This window comes from Anoplophora glabripennis, unplaced genomic scaffold (genome assembly GCF_000390285.2).
Source record: "Anoplophora glabripennis isolate ALB-LARVAE unplaced genomic scaffold, Agla_2.0 scaffold424, whole genome shotgun sequence".
NCBI lineage: Eukaryota > Metazoa > Arthropoda > Insecta > Coleoptera > Cerambycidae > Anoplophora > Anoplophora glabripennis.
The window spans coordinates 156,684-177,481 of NW_019416585.1; the positions used below are offsets into that span (position 1 = coordinate 156,684).

Sequence of the window (20,798 nt, forward strand, 5' to 3'; positions counted from 1 at the left end):
TCAGTTATTAAATGTTTGAAATTATTTGTCTTTGCGGAAAACACTATTTAAAGAATATGGGGCCCTTAAATTTGTTAAGTTAAATGGAACACCCTGTATATTTTTACATATTTTGATAGAACCTTCCCAGTCGAGCATAGTCGAAAAGAAGGTTTTTTTATTAAGAAAATAAGACATCTTGTAATTATTAAACCTTTTTCGGGCATTTCTGACTTTTTCCAATTACATAAGGATTTACATTGATATGGTTCAAAATGCGTATAGGTATTCTAACTAAATCTCACTAATTAGGCCGTAAGAGGCCTAATTACTCATGGACAATGTTATATGGTAGGCTGTGACAGTGACAGCTAATGTCATGACAACATTGTTATTGTTTCTCAGTTTGTATTATTATTTAATTAAAATGGGTTACACAGAAGTAGAAAATTGAAATATTATAGGAATTAAAATAGAGCAAAGTTCTTCTCCATACTCTATTTTAATTCTAAATAGTTTTCTACTTCTGTGTAACTTCTAATTTAATTCTATTTTAATTAAATAATAATACATACCGTCCATCAACAACATTGTTGCCAAGACATTACCAGTTGTCACTGTCACGACCTACCATATAATGTCCATGAGTCTTTAGACCTCTCGATCACGACCTAACTAGTGTGATTTCGTTACATTACCTATACGCATTTTCGACCCTGATCTGTCAAAGTATATTATAACTAAATTTGTAAATCTGTAAAAAAAGGCCTGAAAGAGGTCTATCAATTACAAGATGTATTATTTTCTTAATAAAAAACCTTTTCGTTTTTTAAAAGTATCTTGCTTATTGTTAGAGATGGACCCAACAAACCCTATCTATATGGCTATGCTCTACAGGGAACGTTCTATCCAAATATGTAAAAATATACAGGGTGTTACATTTAACTTAACAAAGTTAACATCTGCGGCCATTTTGTTTGGACTTCATTTGTTTTTCTATCATTTTTTAAAAATTCATAAAAAATCGTACAACTTTTATATTTAACATTTTTTTATAACTCTTAAAACAAAATAGTTAAAGGAGGGGGTCAAAATATAGTGAATAACCCTGTAGCGTTTCGTCTCTTCAGGATCATTATCAACTTCATTTTTTTAAATTTTATTACATTTTTTGCAAGCCGTCATGACACCCAATACTGTAGTGCCTCAGCCCGAACCAGATTCAGACGTTTTGTCTCGAAAAATTCATCTTCAGTGTATTCGTTCCAAATTTATCTAAATTTTTTATTTTAGATTTCTTTGTTTATCGAATTATCGTACACTGTAAGTGTCGTTAGACCCTGTGAAATCCATCTAGTTATTTAAACTATTACCAGAACACGGTACAATAAAACATATTTGTCTGTAATTATGTCGAGCGTAATTAGTAGCTATAAAATTAATAATATATAAAAATTATTCAGGTGGAAAACAAAACAGATATATTTTTTGGAATACAAAAGAATTTTATGAAATTAAAGGAAAATAATGAGTTCTAAAAATACCTATTTAAGGTGCTCCCTTCGTTGAAACCTGATTTATTTTTTTTATAAAATTAATAAAAAAAAGGCAAGAAATAATAAATTATGTACTCAGGTCAGCATCCCAGCTTTATCAGTAGTAAATTTGTCTAACAAAGGGGCACTCAACACGTGTTATTTCAAGTGCATGTGGTCATAGGGAACATTAAATAACGAACAATACTTCCTTTTACTAAAAAAAACAATAATGTAATTCAGTATATACATACTTGTATATGTATAAAAACGTTTAAAATAAATATTAATAAACATAAAGTAATAAGTATTAAATAGTATACAACACACGTATCAAAAAAGTGGCTAAAACCAAAATACTCAATTTAAGTTTGATTTAATCTTCATACTGATTGCATGTAACCTACCATTTAATATAGTAAATAAAACATTTCGTTCCTGCTGGAATAAATACATCCCCGAGTGGAAATTATCATGTCGGACCAGCTTCGAAGTCTGGAAGTAGATTATTTAATTATGCAAATAGTGCATCAGCAGATGTCGAACGGTCGTTCTCTTCAGATTAAGAGTATTTTATCACCGCCGTGAACAAGTTTAGGTGAAACAAGGGTAGAACCATACCTGATGATGCGATCTATAACGGATCCATCCAGATTGTGGAACCGATGGCAACGATGCGTAAAACAATTTACGTGTTTCACAATGATACATTGACATAAATCTTATAATCATTGTTCACTTTATTTTATGTTGATGATCCGCACGCCTTTGGTGCGCGGACAATTAATTATGACAACTCTAGATATGACATATGAATTAATTTTTGTTGAAATTTACTCAAGTAACGTATACAAAAACATTCCCATACTTAGATACTGCCTACTTTTAATGTGTTTATATTTATCAAGCCGAAGGGCTCTTGCCCATAATTTAAAATGCTTATAAACATACAAAGGTATATTGTAGCACTAAGCTTAAGAGATAATTTTTAGTTTTCAATCTGATTCGACACAGAATAGATGCGATATCTGAATAAGTGAATAAACAATATCTTTTAATTATTAAAGTGTTTTGGCTCTACCCATAATCCCAACAATTTTCAGTTATCAAAGCATACTTTTCGTTTTTTTTGGTGTTAAATTTAGCAAAAATTGGTTAGCGAAATGCAGACTAATGTGTTCTTCTTCAAAACAATTATTACATAAATTATATTTAATATCATGTTTCAATGTTTATGGCTTATGTGTTTATTTGCATGTTTTCTTGTTATTCGTAATTTTAATTGATTCATCCATTAAAATAATGTTTAAGTATTGTTTAATTCGGAAAAGCACATTTACGAAGAACACAGATGAATATTTTATTGGTTTAATTTATTTATTATTTAGGAATACATGAATGATAAAACCTTTAATATTAATTAAATTAATACTTTTGTTTCCATTTGAAATGGGTGACACAGTATATGTATAAAGTATACAGATAAAAAAAAAGGCAAATAGATTGTTGAGTAGAGGAAGACGAAATGATGAAAATAATACGATAAAAAAAAGAAAGAAACAGTAATATGGGACCATAAATGGATTAAAGATCATTGGAAGAATTATGAAATCAGAGTTCATTGTGTATTAGAGTAGTTTTAAAATCTCATGAGCCACGAAATGCGCGAAAGGCGTGGCGTATCTGCATAATTCTTCATAAGGCGCACGGGCATCAATAATGTCAACTAACGAACGTTCGTTATATATTTTTTTATTGCTTAAATTAAAATAATAAAGAATAGGGCATTTTATTATATTTGTAATCGGATCAGCCTTGTTTACGCTACGAGAGCTCGAGATAGACTGTGAATAATAGATGTAATGTTTTTAGGACGTAGAATAATTTAGACAACGGTGGGAATTATGTTTCTGCGCATATGAAGGTTAATGCTCATAAGATTTTGAGACAACTCTAACAACTAAACCTTCGAAGTCAGACGTTAGCCCGATAGTAATTAAAATCGTCCCCAGAGAAAAATCACAGCCCAACGTAAAATAACTGTACTGTTGTACATAATAATAATGACTTGTTAATATCATTATTTCAGTCAACCTTAGGCCCTCCCCTATAAAATGTACAACCCTTGCCTAAGCGTGAACGAGAGAGATACACAGCTACGTATCTCGGCATTTGATTGTTCCAGGCGAATCGATACCAAATACTTGTTCCTTTTAATGAGGACGCCAACTGGTTGCATCAAGTTAATATTAAAAACGTATATAGAGGTGGCTTTTATGATTGCGATCTACTTTTATCTCCATTCAAAAGTTAATGTCTACAGAAATATACAGAATGCTTACTAAGTTCATATAACTTTAAGGGGATTATTAAATTATTTTCGATTATACAGAGGTCCTATTTCTTCAGCGGACTTCATTTTTTTGAGCTGTAACATCTTACATTATTGCATTTTTTAATATTTCGAATCCAGATGATGGTTGCAGGCGTCCACATCATATTATAGCAGCCAAGGAACAATATGGCGCATATTATCGGAATGTATCTCTACCAACAGATTTTACAACAAAATGCTAAAAATCCCCAATTTGATGAGTTAGTCACAGATAAAGTTGTGTTTACACGAAATGGAACCGATAATGTTTCAACTGGGAACTTGAAAATCCGCATCTGGTTAAACGGGATTACTTCCAGCAGCACTTTTATTTGAATGGTTGCGCAGGAGTCATCAACGATCGCTTAATTGTACCTTCGTATTGCCAAATCGACAAGATAATTTTCTTCGAAATGACTGCATCAACTTCTTGAAGATGTGCTTAATTGTTCAACACTGAGTGTTGTTTTTGCATGATGATGCATGCGCCCCCTCATTTTCAACAAAAGAGACGTGTAGATATTTTTAAATAATTTTCGAAATGTCCTTTTTGATTTATTTTTACAGTTTGGTATTTGCATGGATCTATTGTACTGTTGCTTTCCATGTCTCAAGCGGATTTGAAAAATTTATTGATCTTTCCAATCGGAACTGCAAAGCCATCGCGGCCATAGCCGAGAACTCTGTCCCAAAGAATTCAAACCGACTTCCAAAGGAAGCAGAGAACGAGGCGCAGGAAAGGGAATTATCACCATGTTTTCCAAAGTTTCCGTTGTCGTGCCAAAAAAACCGCTCCAAACCACTTTATCCGAAGCAGATCACACCGCCAGAGGCCGATACTCTCAGCGGGGAAGCCGAAGACAACGCGCTACGGGAATTTCCACAATTCACCTCAATTCCCAGTTTCGTCGACTCAGGCGCAGCCTATTGCCAACGGAGCGATCTGAAGGAAGGAAAGTCGTTCCAGGTTTGGATTTCGGAAAACACAAGTTTTCTAAATTCGACGAAGTCCGAAATGGACGAAAGCAAAACACCATTAATACAGCCACGAAACCAAAGCAGGGCGATGGTTCATTCCATTGTCCAAAAATCGAAAGGGCAGTGAAATCCAGAACCGACCATTGTGCCTATCTAAGGCGGCCTTTTCATCAGGACCACCTGCGCAGCTGCCATACCCTGGGATTGACCGTCAACCTGACCGGCCTGAGGTTCAATAACCAGCGTTTGGAATCTGGCCAGGGTACTCGCCCACAAATTACTTATATACGCTGTATTGTACCAGTGTGATATACTAATCATTTTAAATTGAAAGAACCCAAAATAACCAATATTTAAAAAATATTTCTAGAGTTATATTCTCTCTAAAAAATAGCAAACCGAGCTCAGAACTCTCTTAGTTCCTCAAGCTACCCGCCTAGGTTCGTCCTACCTAATGCGGGGTACCCAGCTTTCACCTGTCATACACAACAGCTCTAAAACTGCCATACACACTCCTGCCAAGGAGACGCTGTGCAAGAAACTCTAAAATAATAGAAAATCAAGAAACGGCGAAATAAAAAACAGTTTTATAAAGTCTTTTGAAAAGTTCAATTATTTCACAGTTGTCGAATTTATACATAGGTTTATCTTATATCAACCCTGTATACACTGCAACTAAACAAAGTGCCTCACACTTGTCAACAGCTAATAAATTGTGTACAAATTTTAAGCTTCAATGATATAATTGTAGTCGGAATCCCTATATACAGTCCACGTGTTGTCTACGAATCGAGCCGGAACAGCAAAGGTCAAGACCGCGCTTAATTACATGCTAGATAGATGGTTACGTAACAAACTGATATCTAAACCCAACCGTTAATAATGACTTGTATTGAAGTACTATATTTTATAGATTTTACTCATCCCATCAATTATCTACAATCCTTTGTTCTTCCTAATTTGCCTCGCCGCAATAATTACAATCCGATTTTGAATATTTTCACATAATTTTTAAATTAGTACAAGGTACAGGGTGGGTCAATTCAACAATTATGAAGGACTTCTCATATTTCTCGAGTAAACGAAAAGTACTCAAAACTTTCAGAAAAATTAAATTGCGAGAACGCTTCTTGATGATTTTCTTTTTTTGTAGATTTTTAAGCAGAATTAGTAAACGATTTTCCTTTAACTTGTGGTTTTTCAATCATAATGAAAACACAACATAATATGTTTGAATAGAATTCGTTAGATGTTTATTGATTTTTGCCCAAAAAACGCTTTGCAGACATACAGGATGTCCTAGAAAGGTTGGAACATCACTCGAATAATCCTGAGACCAAAATTAGTCGATTTAGACCAATTTACATATATATACAAGGTGCTCTTTTTCCGAGCTGTAGCGTTGAGATCTCGCTTTATCTTAAGAGTTACAAGGCTGGTCGAATTAGGGCAACGTTGCAGAAATTTACGATGAATAACTAAGCCAAGTCATTTCGCAAATATCAATGAAAACTTCAAAAAACATTATTTTTATTCGAAAACAGAAAGAGTGGGACTTTTTAAACTAGACGTTATTATACACATTCGTGGCGTCTACCAAGACGAAGAAATAACATGCAACGTTTTTCTTATGGGCCCATATTGGATTTTCACGATTTTAATTCGGCGAATTTTTCTAATTACGACAATGTGCCATATATAGTTTACTTCTTTGTTTTCGCCGATATATCAAATTACTGACTTGCAAAGAGTGCTATGAAAATAAAACATATAACTGATCCATCAAACGAAATTTTGACAGTTCAGTTAAATTTTCAGTGACAAAGTGAAAGTTTACCTAGAAGTCCAATTTTGAAATAAAGAAGACCGAGATATACTTCAAACACATCGATTAATTCATTTGAAAAATATCTGACTGTTATTTCATGTGAAAATTATATTTTTAATTAAGTATCTGAACTTTGACATTGCGACTAAAAGTTTAACTGAATAGTCAAACTTTCTTTCAAAGTAATGGGATATTTTCTTTCCAAAGCACTATGTAAAAATGGATATTTTGACGAAAAGAAAAATAGTAAATCATATGTGATGTATTAAAAAATGCAATATTGTAAATATCATATATTTTAATGGTTTTATAAAATGAAACGATATTTGACATTTACTCATTAATCTAGCTTAATATAGATATGAAATTTCTAAATTCAGGCTGTGTTCAGCGAATGGTCAGACTAGTTTGTTCAAACTTCTTTAGTCAAACAATTCGCTGAACGGTCTTTAGTAACTGTATTAAAACCTGCTCAATATTCCCAATCAGCTGATTGGGCTGACCAACGAAATATTTGTCCGCTAAACGACTTTGACCGGTCCGACCATTCGCTGAACACTGGCAAACATAAGTCTCCAGTCGAATTAGTTTCAACGTGAAAAAATTACTAGTAGACGGTAGACACTATTGCACTTTATAACGGGGAAGGGAAGGTAGAATGATATGAAAAAAGTAACGCTAAGTTGGCAAATTGCAAGTGACAAACTTACATTTTCTTCAGTGACCACGAAAATTTAGATGACCTATCGGAAAATTAAGTCATTTTATGTGGTAGACAATTAAATTTAACTAAAGTCATATTTCACCAATTCGTTGACTATAAAAAAAGGTCGCACACGAAAAAATCAATTTTCGAAAATTGATGAAATTTTTTTTTTGGCACCAATATTTGTGTGCCAAAGGCCGATTCGATTGACCGTGAAATTGTTGCTCCAGCTATTTGTTAAATAATTTCATTCGTTTTTTGCAATTGTTTAATTATTAAACGTTAATTTTAGAAGTTATATCGTGAATATAGGTTATAATTGATCCACAAAAACGTATCGAAAAAGAAAAATTTTAAAAAGTTGAAAATAAGTAGCCGTTTACAACTAATAGAGTAGGACGTGCAAAACATCGTTATAAACAAATTGTCCCCGGGTTATTCATCTTTAAGGATTTGAGCTTAAAAGACTTGAACAAGTTGTTATTTACGAACATATGCCAACTTTAAACGGCCATATCTTACTTAATTTTTATCCTACAGAAAAAAAAATCAAAAAAGCAAAACCTACAATATTTGAAGAAAATACAATTTTTTCCAAAAATATAAAAATTCTCTTTTCACTTCAAGCTGAGTAATTTTAAAAAGTTTTAGGAAAATCCATGCTTCCCATAATTATTTCGAAATAATGCATAATTTTAAGCTATCTTGACCACTATTTGGTTATTTCACGTTCAAACTTTCAATTTTGGCGTTTGACGAATAAGAACCAACCTTCAGTAAGCTATTACTCCGCTTGTATTGGGTTTACAGACACCATAAACACACCATTCTTTTAGTTTTTTTATAAGCTACATTTTTTATAAAATACTTCTTGAGTTATTCGCGAAAAACCATCTGACAGTGTTTTTTTTTTTTTTTGTTAAAAAATCTACACTTTCACTCGCGAATAATGGAACAAAAGTCGCTTACACGAAAACGAAAACTGTTTTAATCGCAGGGGCCTGAAGGTGTAATGACAACGAAACGTCGACAAAGTGTGTAAAGTGTTTTTTTGTTATACCTACCTACTCCCTNTTAAAAAATCTACACTTTCACTCGCGAATAATGGAACAAAAGTCGCTTAGAATTAGTCAATATATCCATTCCCGAAGTTATTCTCAATTAAACAGTTTTCACCCCCGAGGAGTGGCATCCACCGACCCCCGGCACAAGGTCAACTTTGAAGTAGAGGGTAAGTAGAACTTAAATCCAAATTTTCATGAAAATCGCTGCTGTTTGGCAAAATTATACGGGAAAATGGTCATTGACTGGACAATTAGGCAAAAGTCGCTAGGGAATTCGTTCTTTTTGCATTAAATAGAGCTTAATTTTACGGTAATTTTAAAAAAAGGAAATCACCTACGCTTCTTTGTTCTCAAAATAGCTTTTTTGTTAATTGTTAATTAACTATTGGATAGTAAGACATGTAATAAACGCACTAGAAGCAGTAAAAGTTAACATTAACGAACGGTCCGCGCGCGAGAGGAATGCCACCGGGCCCGTGCGATTACTTGAATGTTTCAAATTCGGTTAAAAAATCTTGCGCGCTGCCGCGTTCACGCGCTTGCGCGCCGATACGTACAAAACTTAATTAACAATTGTAAAAAAAAGTATTGTTATTATTTAAACAAGCATTTTTTAAGCAAATAATATGCAAAATTGTTAGAACACACATAACAGTAGCCCAGAAACATAAAAGTGGCTCTTAATCATGGTAAAAATCAAAGATTCAAAATGATTAAAAAAATTACATCATTACATCACATGTGCTAACTAAAACGGCGCCCCGGAACAGAATAAGCGGGACTTGATTGCAAATAACTTATAATAAACAGTATAAATAGCGTTTTACTCGTTTTTTCTCATGATTGGCCGATCGGTAAATGTCTTTCAAGCCCACCAACCGCAATAAAAGTGGTAGAAAATTCAAGAATGCTTAATTTTCACAGTAGAAGTTTAGACACAATTGATTCTCGTAATTATACTCAAAACTGCTTAACAAATGACAATGAAAATCCCTTGGATCAGATCGGCACTTCTAGGAGGTAAGAAAATTTTGCTGAATCGTTTTCTTTCATCATTGGATTATAGATTTATTTAAAGTTAGTTTAAATTATGAAATCCTGCTTGGTATTGGAAATGGTATTGTAATTTTGGTACATATTTCTTATAGGGTTGGAATTTGAACAATATCCAAAATTCTAAAGGTTATAATACCAACTAGGATTTCAGAACTCGGTAACAATACATCCATAATTTCATAATGTAACAGGAGAATGCAGTAAAATGTTATAACCTTCTAGAAGTCCCGATCTGAATTCAATGTTTTTTTTTTGTTAATCATCAGTTTATGGATTAATTACGGGAATCATAAGTGTATCCAAGCCATTTAATTTATAATTACGACACTTTTGAATTTCCTATTAAAAATATATGTGACATATTTCCATATTTAACAAAGTACCTTGCTTGTGGCAGCTTTACAATTTTAAGAAAAATATAACATCCTATATAGAATAACAAGAAAGTAGTAACATTTTTTAGAGTTTAAGGGCAAGAAGGATTTATAGAGACAGTGAACACACTGTATCCTATATGTTTATTTAGAAATGCAATACATTTTGTGACTATATCTACTTTAGAGTAGATATATAAATATGTAATATAAAGATGCTAAGTTGAAGTTAATATTCGTTCAAATTTTAATGTAAGCCTTTCTACCATGTATGCTTCAGTCAGGAAACATTTGATAATTTCGCCGTGCGTTATTCATCGTAAAACGCCTACCCGTAGTAAAATAACGCAAAGTCAACGAAAATTTGACAATCTGACCGCCTTTTATGAAATGCCTAACCGTTTTATAAACAACGGTAATATAATATTAAACCAGCATGTCTTCTAGCAGACGTCTGAGAAAATAATCCAACATTGTTGATGAGAAAATATAAAAAAGTAACTTTCCTTTTAAATTAGCTGCAATTGTAATTATGAAGTGGGAAAGTGTCATACTTCATACTTATTATTAAAAATGTTAGTCGGTTTTTCTAGTTGAATAGTTGCTAAGAAAATGATATAAATGAATGTAATATTTTAAATATAGAAGGCGCCGTTTAATTCGATTGCCAAACTTCTTCAGGGTGTTTTTTTGGTTAATATTAACACTGCTATAGATCAATTCCGACTACTTTGGAAAATACAGCAATTTGAAGATGACCTGATAATCAGTTGAAATATCAATACCAAATTCGGTACATTTTTGGCTGTTGATGACTTACATACATCTAAGCACTAGTGAAAAGCCTGACTTACCGCTGCATCTGGAGCATGTGCATTTGGGGTAGTTGGTGGTGCGGGTCGAGAAGGGAATCCCTGATGCGGTTGATGTTGGGGGCTAGGGGGCATTCCAGGGCCGGGCCCAGGAGAATGACTCGGAGGTTGTGGTGACGGCTGGCTCACAGGCACCGATGAATTCTGCTGGCCTGGACTGCCTGGCCCGTGTTGTCCAGGACCTGATGGGCCGCCAGGCCAACCCGATCGACTCTCCCCGTAACTAGGACTAGGCGAGGAACCACCTCCGTAAGCCGGTGACAACTGGAACGAAAGAGAAAAAATTTTTATTTTATTTAAAAGTACACTGCATAATTACAAGCCAAGACATACAAAAAATACAAAAACGAGATTGGAAAAAATGGAATACTGAATATTATACGGCATATCTATGTTAATAAACAGTTTATACCGGGTGTCCCTTTTAAAAAAATACACGTGAATATCTCTTAAGGGATTAATGAACAAATTTTTCATATAAAAGTTGAAGGGTTTTGAGGGGGACATCTAATGGTGAGCTTGACCATGACCTTCAAGGTCATTTCAAGGTCAAGTAGATTTTTTCAAATGGAAACATATTTTTGACACTAGAAATGAAAAGAGCAGAAAATTTTACACCCGACTATGACCTTGATCATGACCTTCAAGGTCATTTTAGTTTTATTTGTAAAATTCTACTTTTGAGACCAGAAATGAGAAGAGCGGGCCATTTCACGTCCATCTATAACATTGACCTTCGCGGTCTTTTCAAGGTCAAGTTAATTTTTCAAATAAAACCGGTATCTTTCAGACCAAAATAGAAAGTGCGGAGAATTTTGCTTCCGGATATAACCTTAATCATGACCATAAGTTTCAAAAGTCATTTGAAGATCATTCTCGTATTTTGCAGGCAAAACTTTAACCTTGTTCATATTTATCTTTTGATACGTGGGGCTCGCCATAATTTTCCAGAATACCCATTAACCCTTTGCGGCAAGCATTTTTTATTCAAATGTTTTTGAACTCAGACTAGCTCAGAATTTAGTAATAGTTAAATCCGATACGGCGAATCCAATATGTCGAATACTCGGCTCGACCTTGAGTTTTAACGTAGGTTGAAGCGTTTTCAAAGTGTTAATTAAATTGGATTTGAATATTTTCAAATTCTAATTTCATATTCGCGATCAGCGCCCTCAAAATTCACCGAGTACACTATTCGGCAAGACGGAAATGAATTTTGCAACAAAAAATTTAAATGACCTTCAAATGCCCTTGAAGGTCATGGTCAAGGTCATAGTCGGATGTAAAATGTTCTGCTCTTTTCATTTCTGGTGTCAAAAATGTTTCCATTTGAAAAAATCAAATTGACCTTGAAGGTCCTGGTCAAGGTCACCATTAGATGTTCTCCTCAAAACCCTACAACTTTTATTTGAAAAATATTTTCATTAAGCCCTTAAGAGATATTCACGCGTAGGTATTTTTTTATACCTTCAAGGTAATATTAAATAAACCTTTTTTTTAAATCTACCTCAGGAGGATCGGGTGCTAAGAAAAAATGCAATTTCGTATTATTGCGATAAACTATTATTGTAACGCGAAATCAAAATCTGTGAATTATTCTCAAATTATTTTCCAATTTATTTTTGTTTTCAATTAATGCCAAAAATTTGAATATTTAACATAGGTACCTTATAGGAAATGCTATGATGCATACCCTTACAATCGAATTATGGGTGAAAAAATGTAAATGGTAAAACGAAATAAATATAGACATTTACCTGAATCATTAATTAGTAGATGAGAGAAAAAAAAGTAGGTTACCGTATATTTCACAGAGAAATAAACTACCTTTCACTAGATTAAAAAAAAATGTTGCAACTACAGCTTTCAGTACAATGTGGCCAGTGACGCAGGAATTTTCCTCCTGCCACCCCTAAAAAAATAAAACTTTCTACCTCAATGATTAATTTTTTTGGTCTTTAGAATTTAAACGAATACATTGTGTTTAATTAAAATTGTAATGGCAACAAATATTTAAGTTTAATTTTGTTTGTAAAATTAAAATTAATTAAGATTTAATTTAGATTTATCCAACTGTGATGCACATGGGCATTATTTTTAAGTCTGCATATGTACCTTCATGTTTATACTAAAGCTATCATCGAGAGTGCCACATTCACGTCAGCATGACACATCTGTCACTAATCACTAATCAGCTTCTTAGCATAGATGTAATATTGCCACATTTAGATGTTGCCGTAAACAATGCCGTTACAACCTACAGAGAGGCCAAATTCAACATACTTTTACGGGTTTCTCGTTTTTCCCGGGATAAACAAGAAGTAGGTAAGGGCGTGATTTTCTAGAAAAATTTAATGGCGAACACTGCATTGCTGAAGTTGTGTTTATTTAAAGGTTCCTTAAGTTTTTCGCTTCAAAATTCACCGATGTTTCGAAGCCACCTATCAAAACGCTCGAAACCCATATTACTCATACGAATATATCTAACGCAGACTACAACAACACTCCTAAGTAGCTCTGCAAGCCGTAATAGAATGTTGGACGAACTTTCCAAAGTTCACGGATGTTTCGAAATTCTGCTCGAAGCTCCCAAGACGGTACCAACGGTCTTCTACCCTCCCAAACGCCGTTCAACACAACAACTGGAGACACCCAGACGAACGCCGCACCATTCAAATATCACTAAACTACAATTGAAAAAAATCACCGTCGAGCCACCACGACGATATCGAACAGGCGCAGCCACCCCCACGGCGGCGTCGGACGATGACCACGTTCTATGCCAAAGCCTCCCTGAGACCGCCGACGAGAGACGAGAGAAATAAAAAATTTCAAATTTCATCCCACTTTTCAAAGTTTCAAGAGGATGGATCGACACCAAAAGCCGTCTCCCGCAATATCTCCGGGTCGGAATTAAATCTGTCTAGTTTCAGATAACCAACTACTACCGAGCGACCAAACCACGCAAACGTCGCGAGCCAAAATGAGCAGCAATCAAATAAAGCAAGCAGAATTCAAATAAACGATATATGCATATTTGCCTTATTCTCGAGTTATTTTTTTTTCTACAAAAAATACCAAATATGTCTAAATGCTTCAGCACATGCACTCCAAGGAGTCAGTACATAGTGAACTAAAGACAGTTATTTTCAGATACTTACTATATCAGACCCGAACCAAGTGCATGGTAACACAAAAGAGCAGGTGTCTAACGCACTGGCTGGCACCGGAAGTGAAGATAGATCCTGGACATTACGATCCTTCCCGTCCCATCATGATGGTGCTTAGGGCAGATTCTAGGTCTCAACCGCCAAGATCGAACCAGGACGAGGCGCAACCGCGTCGTGGCGCCCAACGTAGGACCAGTACCGCGGAAGAGACCAATAACAATCAGCGACACGGCGCCAAACGTTGGGCTATGTTGCTGAACAAAACTGAGACTAGAGAAAATCCACATTTTCTTTATGTGTTTGGGCAGGAATTATCGACGATTGCTTAGGGAATTTTATTCCGATTTTTTTATTGGCTCAAATGATGCATAAACTATTCAAAAATGATAATCAAAAACTATTTTGGGGGACAAGCTTTGATAAACAAGCTTATTCTCCGAGACGACCCTGAGTGCTTCGAAACATTTGAAAGGGCCGCTCTGTTGCGAGCAGCATTTTAAGTATATTATACAGTATATTGGTGGTTTTGGCCGGTACAAGTCAGTTAAACTTCCTCGAATCTTCCAAAGAAAAATTCGTGTAGATTAAGAAAAAAATGTTTTTCTTTCCTCAGGTTGTGCTCGGAGCCACGCCGCTTTCCTCCTCTGAAAAATATTCGTTCGTTACCTAGTGCACCATTTTCTACCTTAAATATAAATATTTTTGTACATGTTAATACACATTAAATAATATCTCAAAACTCTATTTTCATTGCTTAGTAATTGAGAAAAAAAAAACAAAAATAGCTTCGTTTTTTCAATGCGCCTTGGTAGTATGTATAACCCCCTTAATTGCACTGTTCATATTGCCAAATCGAATGAATGGTTTTCAGTATCTCCAATTTCCTCGAAATGTTCTGCTATGACTTCTTGAAGCTCTTAGCTCTTTGACAGCATATATAGTTCTTGCACGATGGTCTCATTTTCTACAAACTGTGGATTGAAAAAGGAGGAGCATGGATACCGTGGTCTCTCGACTTAAACCCTCTTTTTTTACTGACTTTTAAAAAGTGAAATATATCGTACTGAAGCCGAAACTATTAATGATTTACGTCAACCTATGCTGCTGCAAATAATTTACGACTGACTGCAAGACAAGCGAGAAATAAGAACATTTGCAGTGAACCAGTCAAAATAGGATCGGACGTGCCCAAATGTGTTTACGAGTTTACTACCCACCAAACCCTATATTACTATGCTCGACAAGGAGCGGTATATCCAAATATGCAAAAATATACAGGGTGTTCTATTTAAATTACCAAAGTTAACAGCCGCGGCCATTTCGGTTGGACTTCATTTGTTTTTCTACTACCATTTTCGTAAACTTCATAAAAAATTGTGCAACTTTTGCATTTCATATTTTTTTTATAATTCTAAAAATAAAAAAGTTAATGGGGCGGCGTCAAAATATAGTGAATCGCCCTGTACATTATATTTTATATTTTTTTTGTATAAGTAGTAAATCGCCCTGTAGGTACATTGTTGACATTCTTGACAGCATGGAATCGATTACAGTTTTAACAAGATAATATTTACCCTCAAAGGTCACACTTGGGGTGGGCTACCTTAAAGGTAGCTAGTGCGAATTGGGATTTTGCCAACTTTAAACCTATATGTCTTCTTTATTTGTTAACGAAAACAAACGTATTTATTATAGCAAAACTGGGGTAAAATTTTCAGAGATAAATGGCTACAGAAAAAGTAAAAGAAAAGGATTTTGAAGTTCAAAGTCTATATTTCTCAAAAAAAAAATACCCCATACTTACTGATAAAATGATATCGATTTTTCACAGTATCTCGAATATAGGCATTTTTTGAAATTGTGATTTTTGGCTCATTTTCTGTAAATTGATGTTTATTTTGCATAAAAATATTAATTTAAACAATATTAACCATAACTATTGACAAATAAACCATTAATAAAAATTAAACTATTAATGAAAAAAATATTTAAATTAATTATTTGAATTATGAATATGAATTTGAATTATTAACAATAACTACATAAACAATGTTCTAGTCTGTTCGACATGTAAAATGAGGTGAAAAAAATCGGAAATTTGAATTTCAATTCACTTATATATGATATATGTATATTCAGCCACACTTTTGCCCACATTAAAGTCACACTAGTGTAAATTCGCATCGATTGGATTTTTCACTCTCTAGTTTGGCCGACAGTATCAGATGAAGGTCGGCTGTGATACGGCTCGATTGTTTAGGCTATCGAAGGAATTATTGTAGTGGGGGAACACTCGGCAACAGCTACCTGAGAAATGCCAACTGTTAAAAAAAACAGTGGTGCGAATTCGCACTAGTGTAATCTTTAAGGGTTTATTGTAATAGAAATACGGTTCAGAAAACCCAAGTAGCTTGTGGTCTGTGTAAATAGATTTCTCTCATTTCACTTTCCAATCTGCTAACAGTACTAACCATACAAATGAATAATTTTGGTTTTAATGAAATTTAAGGTTTCAGAAGATAGATTCCAATATAAGATATCCTTTAAACTTTCATCTAATGGAGTCCAATAAACCTTTTCATTGATATCAGTTACTTCATTCATAATTTTCTCGTTTAGGTCACATAAATTATTATATCACTAGAAAGGTCGGCAAACTCCGCTGATGCGGAGTTGACCTTTTTCTCGGGCCTTCGGCAGAACCTTTTTAAAAAGCAAATTTTGGCGTTAAATAGCAAAATATACTCTTCGAAAACGTCCCGTGGCGACGAAGAAAGGACGAAACTCGCGCGTAAAAGCTGAGCAAACCCTCGATCGGTAATCGAAAAAAAGCTTTTAGTATTTCAAATCGACCCTCAAAACGTCCGTCGATGGATGTTCCCGTCGAGTTCTGTCTCTCTCCCACAGCGAAAATTTGCCGTTTTCGCCAAGGAGACCCTGGAAAACGAAAATTTACCTAGGAAAACGCGGACAAGCCTCCACCGAAATACCCCTACGACACAAAGGAAGGAGGTCGGGGCGCTTCGCGGCTCGCGAAAAAAGGCTTTTATATTGTAAAATGTAATTTTTTCAAGATCGGTGCGGGAGTGAAAACCACCTGCAGCAATTAATATATCAGAATGTTTTTTATTACTTTATCTTTTTCAGTCCCTCGTAGGGAGGACTTACAACTGTCAGATCAGGAATCATAAAAATTGTTCTGTTATATTAGGTATTAAAACAATTATTTACGCCACATACACGATGCGCGCATGCGTCATCTCCCTCCCCAACCTCGGTCTCTCTGTTTTACTTGAGTAATTAACTAAATATGGGGCATTTCATGCTAAATCACTGAAGTCGTGACCGGACCATTTCTAATTTTAATGATTTTTTGATATTATTTAGTCCCCATTTAAGACAGTTTTCATGATTTTTTTCAAATTTTTATTTCAATCCCTCAAGAAATTATGATTTGAATAATAATAATTGTTAAAAACACCATATGTTCACTTGATTTAAATAACGAAAATAATACTGTAATAAATTTTAATGGAATGGAATTAATGGATGCTACAGCTGTATATTGTACCAAAGTAGTCGTTAAGAGAATTAACAACTATAGGAGATAAATCCTTCGAAGTGGCGCTTGGAGCATTGGCGGGAATATTTTTTAATGGAATAATAGAGAAAATAAACTCCATCAAGTGTCCAAGAAATTATTTTTTATTTCGTCGGTAACCTTTTATTTTTAAACAAATTTTAATTTTTACATGATTTATTAAGTATTTAATTATTAACCAATATTGATATGTACATACTAACTGTAAATAAAACATATTTGTTTTAAAATAATTATTTTTGTTAGTTTTAAAAAACTAACAATAAAAAATAAATGAAAATACTAATCTGATTAATACGAAAACATTTTTTAATCGTTTCAAGTTTTAGGTACAAACATTTTTGTGTTACTGTTTTTTAAGCAGTGTATATTTTACTTTGAATGTCAGTGTCAATGACCTGTAACACTGAGGTCACTGACCTAGTTTTACTGTTATGTAAGTGGGGCAACAGAGGAAAGCTTCCGATGTTCTGTTTACAAGTTGCAAGTGTTCTAATATGACGAATAAATGCGTTAAATACAAACTGCCACGTTAATTCGGCGGAACGGGATTGGTCGAATATATCGTCTCATATATATACAGGGTGATTCACAACTTATCCAAAAAAATTTGGGAATAGATGCGGCAAGAGAAATGGAGTCAATATTGTAAAAAAAAATTTTTGTAAAATCCTTATAGTTTCCGAGAAAAAAATTATTGAAGTTGTAGTGCTTTCAACCATTACATAGCTGGACAACTGTAGTTTCTAGTGTCATTCGTAATACGCCTGGACAGCCGCGTGGCCTCAGCGACTCCGAATACTGAAATCCGATGTTTATAATAGTTTTTTAGTAGTTAGTGTCAAAAATGGCTTGCGTGTATAGCAACTCGGGAGTTGATGGATATAGTTTTAGTTTATGGTGAAGCAAGAAAACATTTGTATTATGGTGAAGTATTTGTGTTATGATGAAACAAGACATAATTTGTGTTAGTTCGTAGAAACTGAGTAAGACGGACCCAAATGTGTTTACACGTCGGTGAACAAAATTTTGAACAGTTATTGTGACATCAGGTATGTCAAATTATTTTATTATTTAAAACCACAAATGAATTTTATTAATTAATAATAACAATAGCGGTAAAATCAGTTAAATTTGCTGATATAAAGTATGTGCTATAAAATTCTATTTATTTTTTTCCTTGCGAAATTCTTTCAAGTTTTTGCCCGTTTTTATCACTGCCGCCTTGACGGTCGCATTGTGCCAGGTCAGGTTTTACAGTGGACCAGTTTCCAGTGGCATGCAGAAGTGTATTTTTAAATCATTTTCGAACTGCACTTTTTGATTTATTCTTTACAAAATTGTATTTGTAAGAGTCCCCTGTACATCCAGAATTTTTTTTTGATGTTCTGAATCACCCTGTATATATATTGGCTCCCGCATACAATGTATTTCCTCTTCGTGATGATACGACGAAGAACAGCTGGGTCGTTTGTCGGTTGTCGCACCTATGCCACACTGATGAGGACTAATAAGTCCGAAACCGGTATGTGTCTGGTGGTTAAACTGACAAACGATCCTAGCTGTTGCACTAGGTGTTTGCGAGTATAGTATAATTCAATGCCGGTAGAGGCAAATAGCTCTCGGAGTAGTTGTTTCTCGCAGCACTGACAAGTCAAATATCGTCTCTTACATTCTTATTTAGTACTCGACTATATCGTTTTGTGAAAAGCTGTTCGTATAGTACCGTTGTGTGGTGTAAGTGGATAACCTTATAAAGTTATTTATTTCAGTGTTTAATGATATTACGTAGTTACAGTACAGTACAGTGTATTGTGTTTTCTTTTTCAAGTTTTTAAGTGATATTATGAAAATGCATCAAGAAAAAACTGATATGATTAGAGCCTACTTTCTGTCCGAAGAAAACGATTCAAGAAGACGATATCTGATGGATAATTCCAAGAGCAGTACCTCACGGCGGGTGATGTGAAATGTGCTTTTCAATAATCTTTTTTTTAAATTATGAGATTTGGCAACGATGCACAGCCCAGTTGTCAATTGTGTATGCATTGCGACTAACATCTGCCGTTGTTTAAGACATAGACAAAATAGACTGAACTGTAGAAGCAAGCCGGTGAAGCCAACCATCAGCCCAACCTCAGCCTAGCCAGCCTCGCGCTCTCAGTCGCTGTTAGACATTCGTTGTATTAACATTGTTAGTATTTTATTAAATATATTGTTTTATTTGTGCAATCATATTATTATTATTAATAAAAACCGCGCTAGAAATTTATCCAAAAATGCAGTGCCAACTTTAAACTTGCCAAGAGTGGTAAGCAAACTGTCGTTTAAAAAAGAAAAATGACAATTTAAGAAATAGATATAATATATTTTTTTAATAACTCCTATAAAAACAGTATACCCAAGCTACAGAAAAATAAAAGTGTGTATCATGTATTAAAGAACTCTTTGAATGTGAACTTATTTAAAAATATGGATAAGAGCTTGTGAGGACTGTACATATGTGAAAAGTATATCGATGCGATAATAAATCATGAAGTTAAAATATTTAATTCAGTGAAATATACTAAAAGACAAATATTAAATAAACTAATATTACTTGAAGGACAATAAATATACAGGCTGTTACAAATTCGCTTCTCACTACAGGGATCTCGAAAACGGTAAGAGATACAAACTAGCTTAAATGGGGGCAAAGTTGCGTAATCAGGGGACCAACATTATGCCTCTAAAAAATTATGGCTTATTTGAAATATTTGAAAAAAATCGAAATTTTGGAAATCCGTTTTTGTTTCATTTCAGCCTCGTTTGAGGTGATACTGAAAAAAGGAACACTTTCTCATGGCCACTTTTTGCCCTTTATCGAATGGCATAATCAATTTTTATATGTAACGTTTCGTCTCTCCAGGACCATCATCAACTTCATTTTTTTAAATACCACCATAGAAATTTTATTACATTTTTTGCAAGCTTTCATGACCTCCAATACTGTACTGTCTCAGCCCGGTCCAGATTCAAATGTTTTGTCTCGAAAAATTCGTCGTCAGTGTATTCGTTCCAAATTTATCTAAATTTTTTATATAGATTTCTTTGTTTATTGAATTATCGTACACTGCAAGTGTCGTTAGACCCTGTGAAATCCATCTAGTTATTTAAACTATTACCAGCACCCATTAAAATAAAAAAATATTAGAGTTTTATTCCCGTGTCCATATGTTTCTCGAGTGCTCAAAATTCAAACAAATTCCGATCTATTTTTTT

General features: G+C 34.1%; 1 protein-coding gene across 3 annotated transcripts in view; it reads right to left on the minus strand.

Annotated features, from left to right (window-relative positions):
- Nucleotides 1–20,798, minus strand: part of LOC108909920 (trithorax group protein osa) — a 198,052-nt gene that overhangs the window by 150,451 nt on the left and 26,803 nt on the right. For all 3 annotated transcript variants that reach the window (XM_018714394.1, XM_018714393.1, XM_018714392.1), the window contains exon 2: nucleotides 10,749–11,030. In XM_018714394.1, the coding sequence (XP_018569910.1) occupies nucleotides 10,749–11,030 (282 nt within the window). The remainder of the gene's footprint in view (nucleotides 1–10,748; nucleotides 11,031–20,798) is intronic.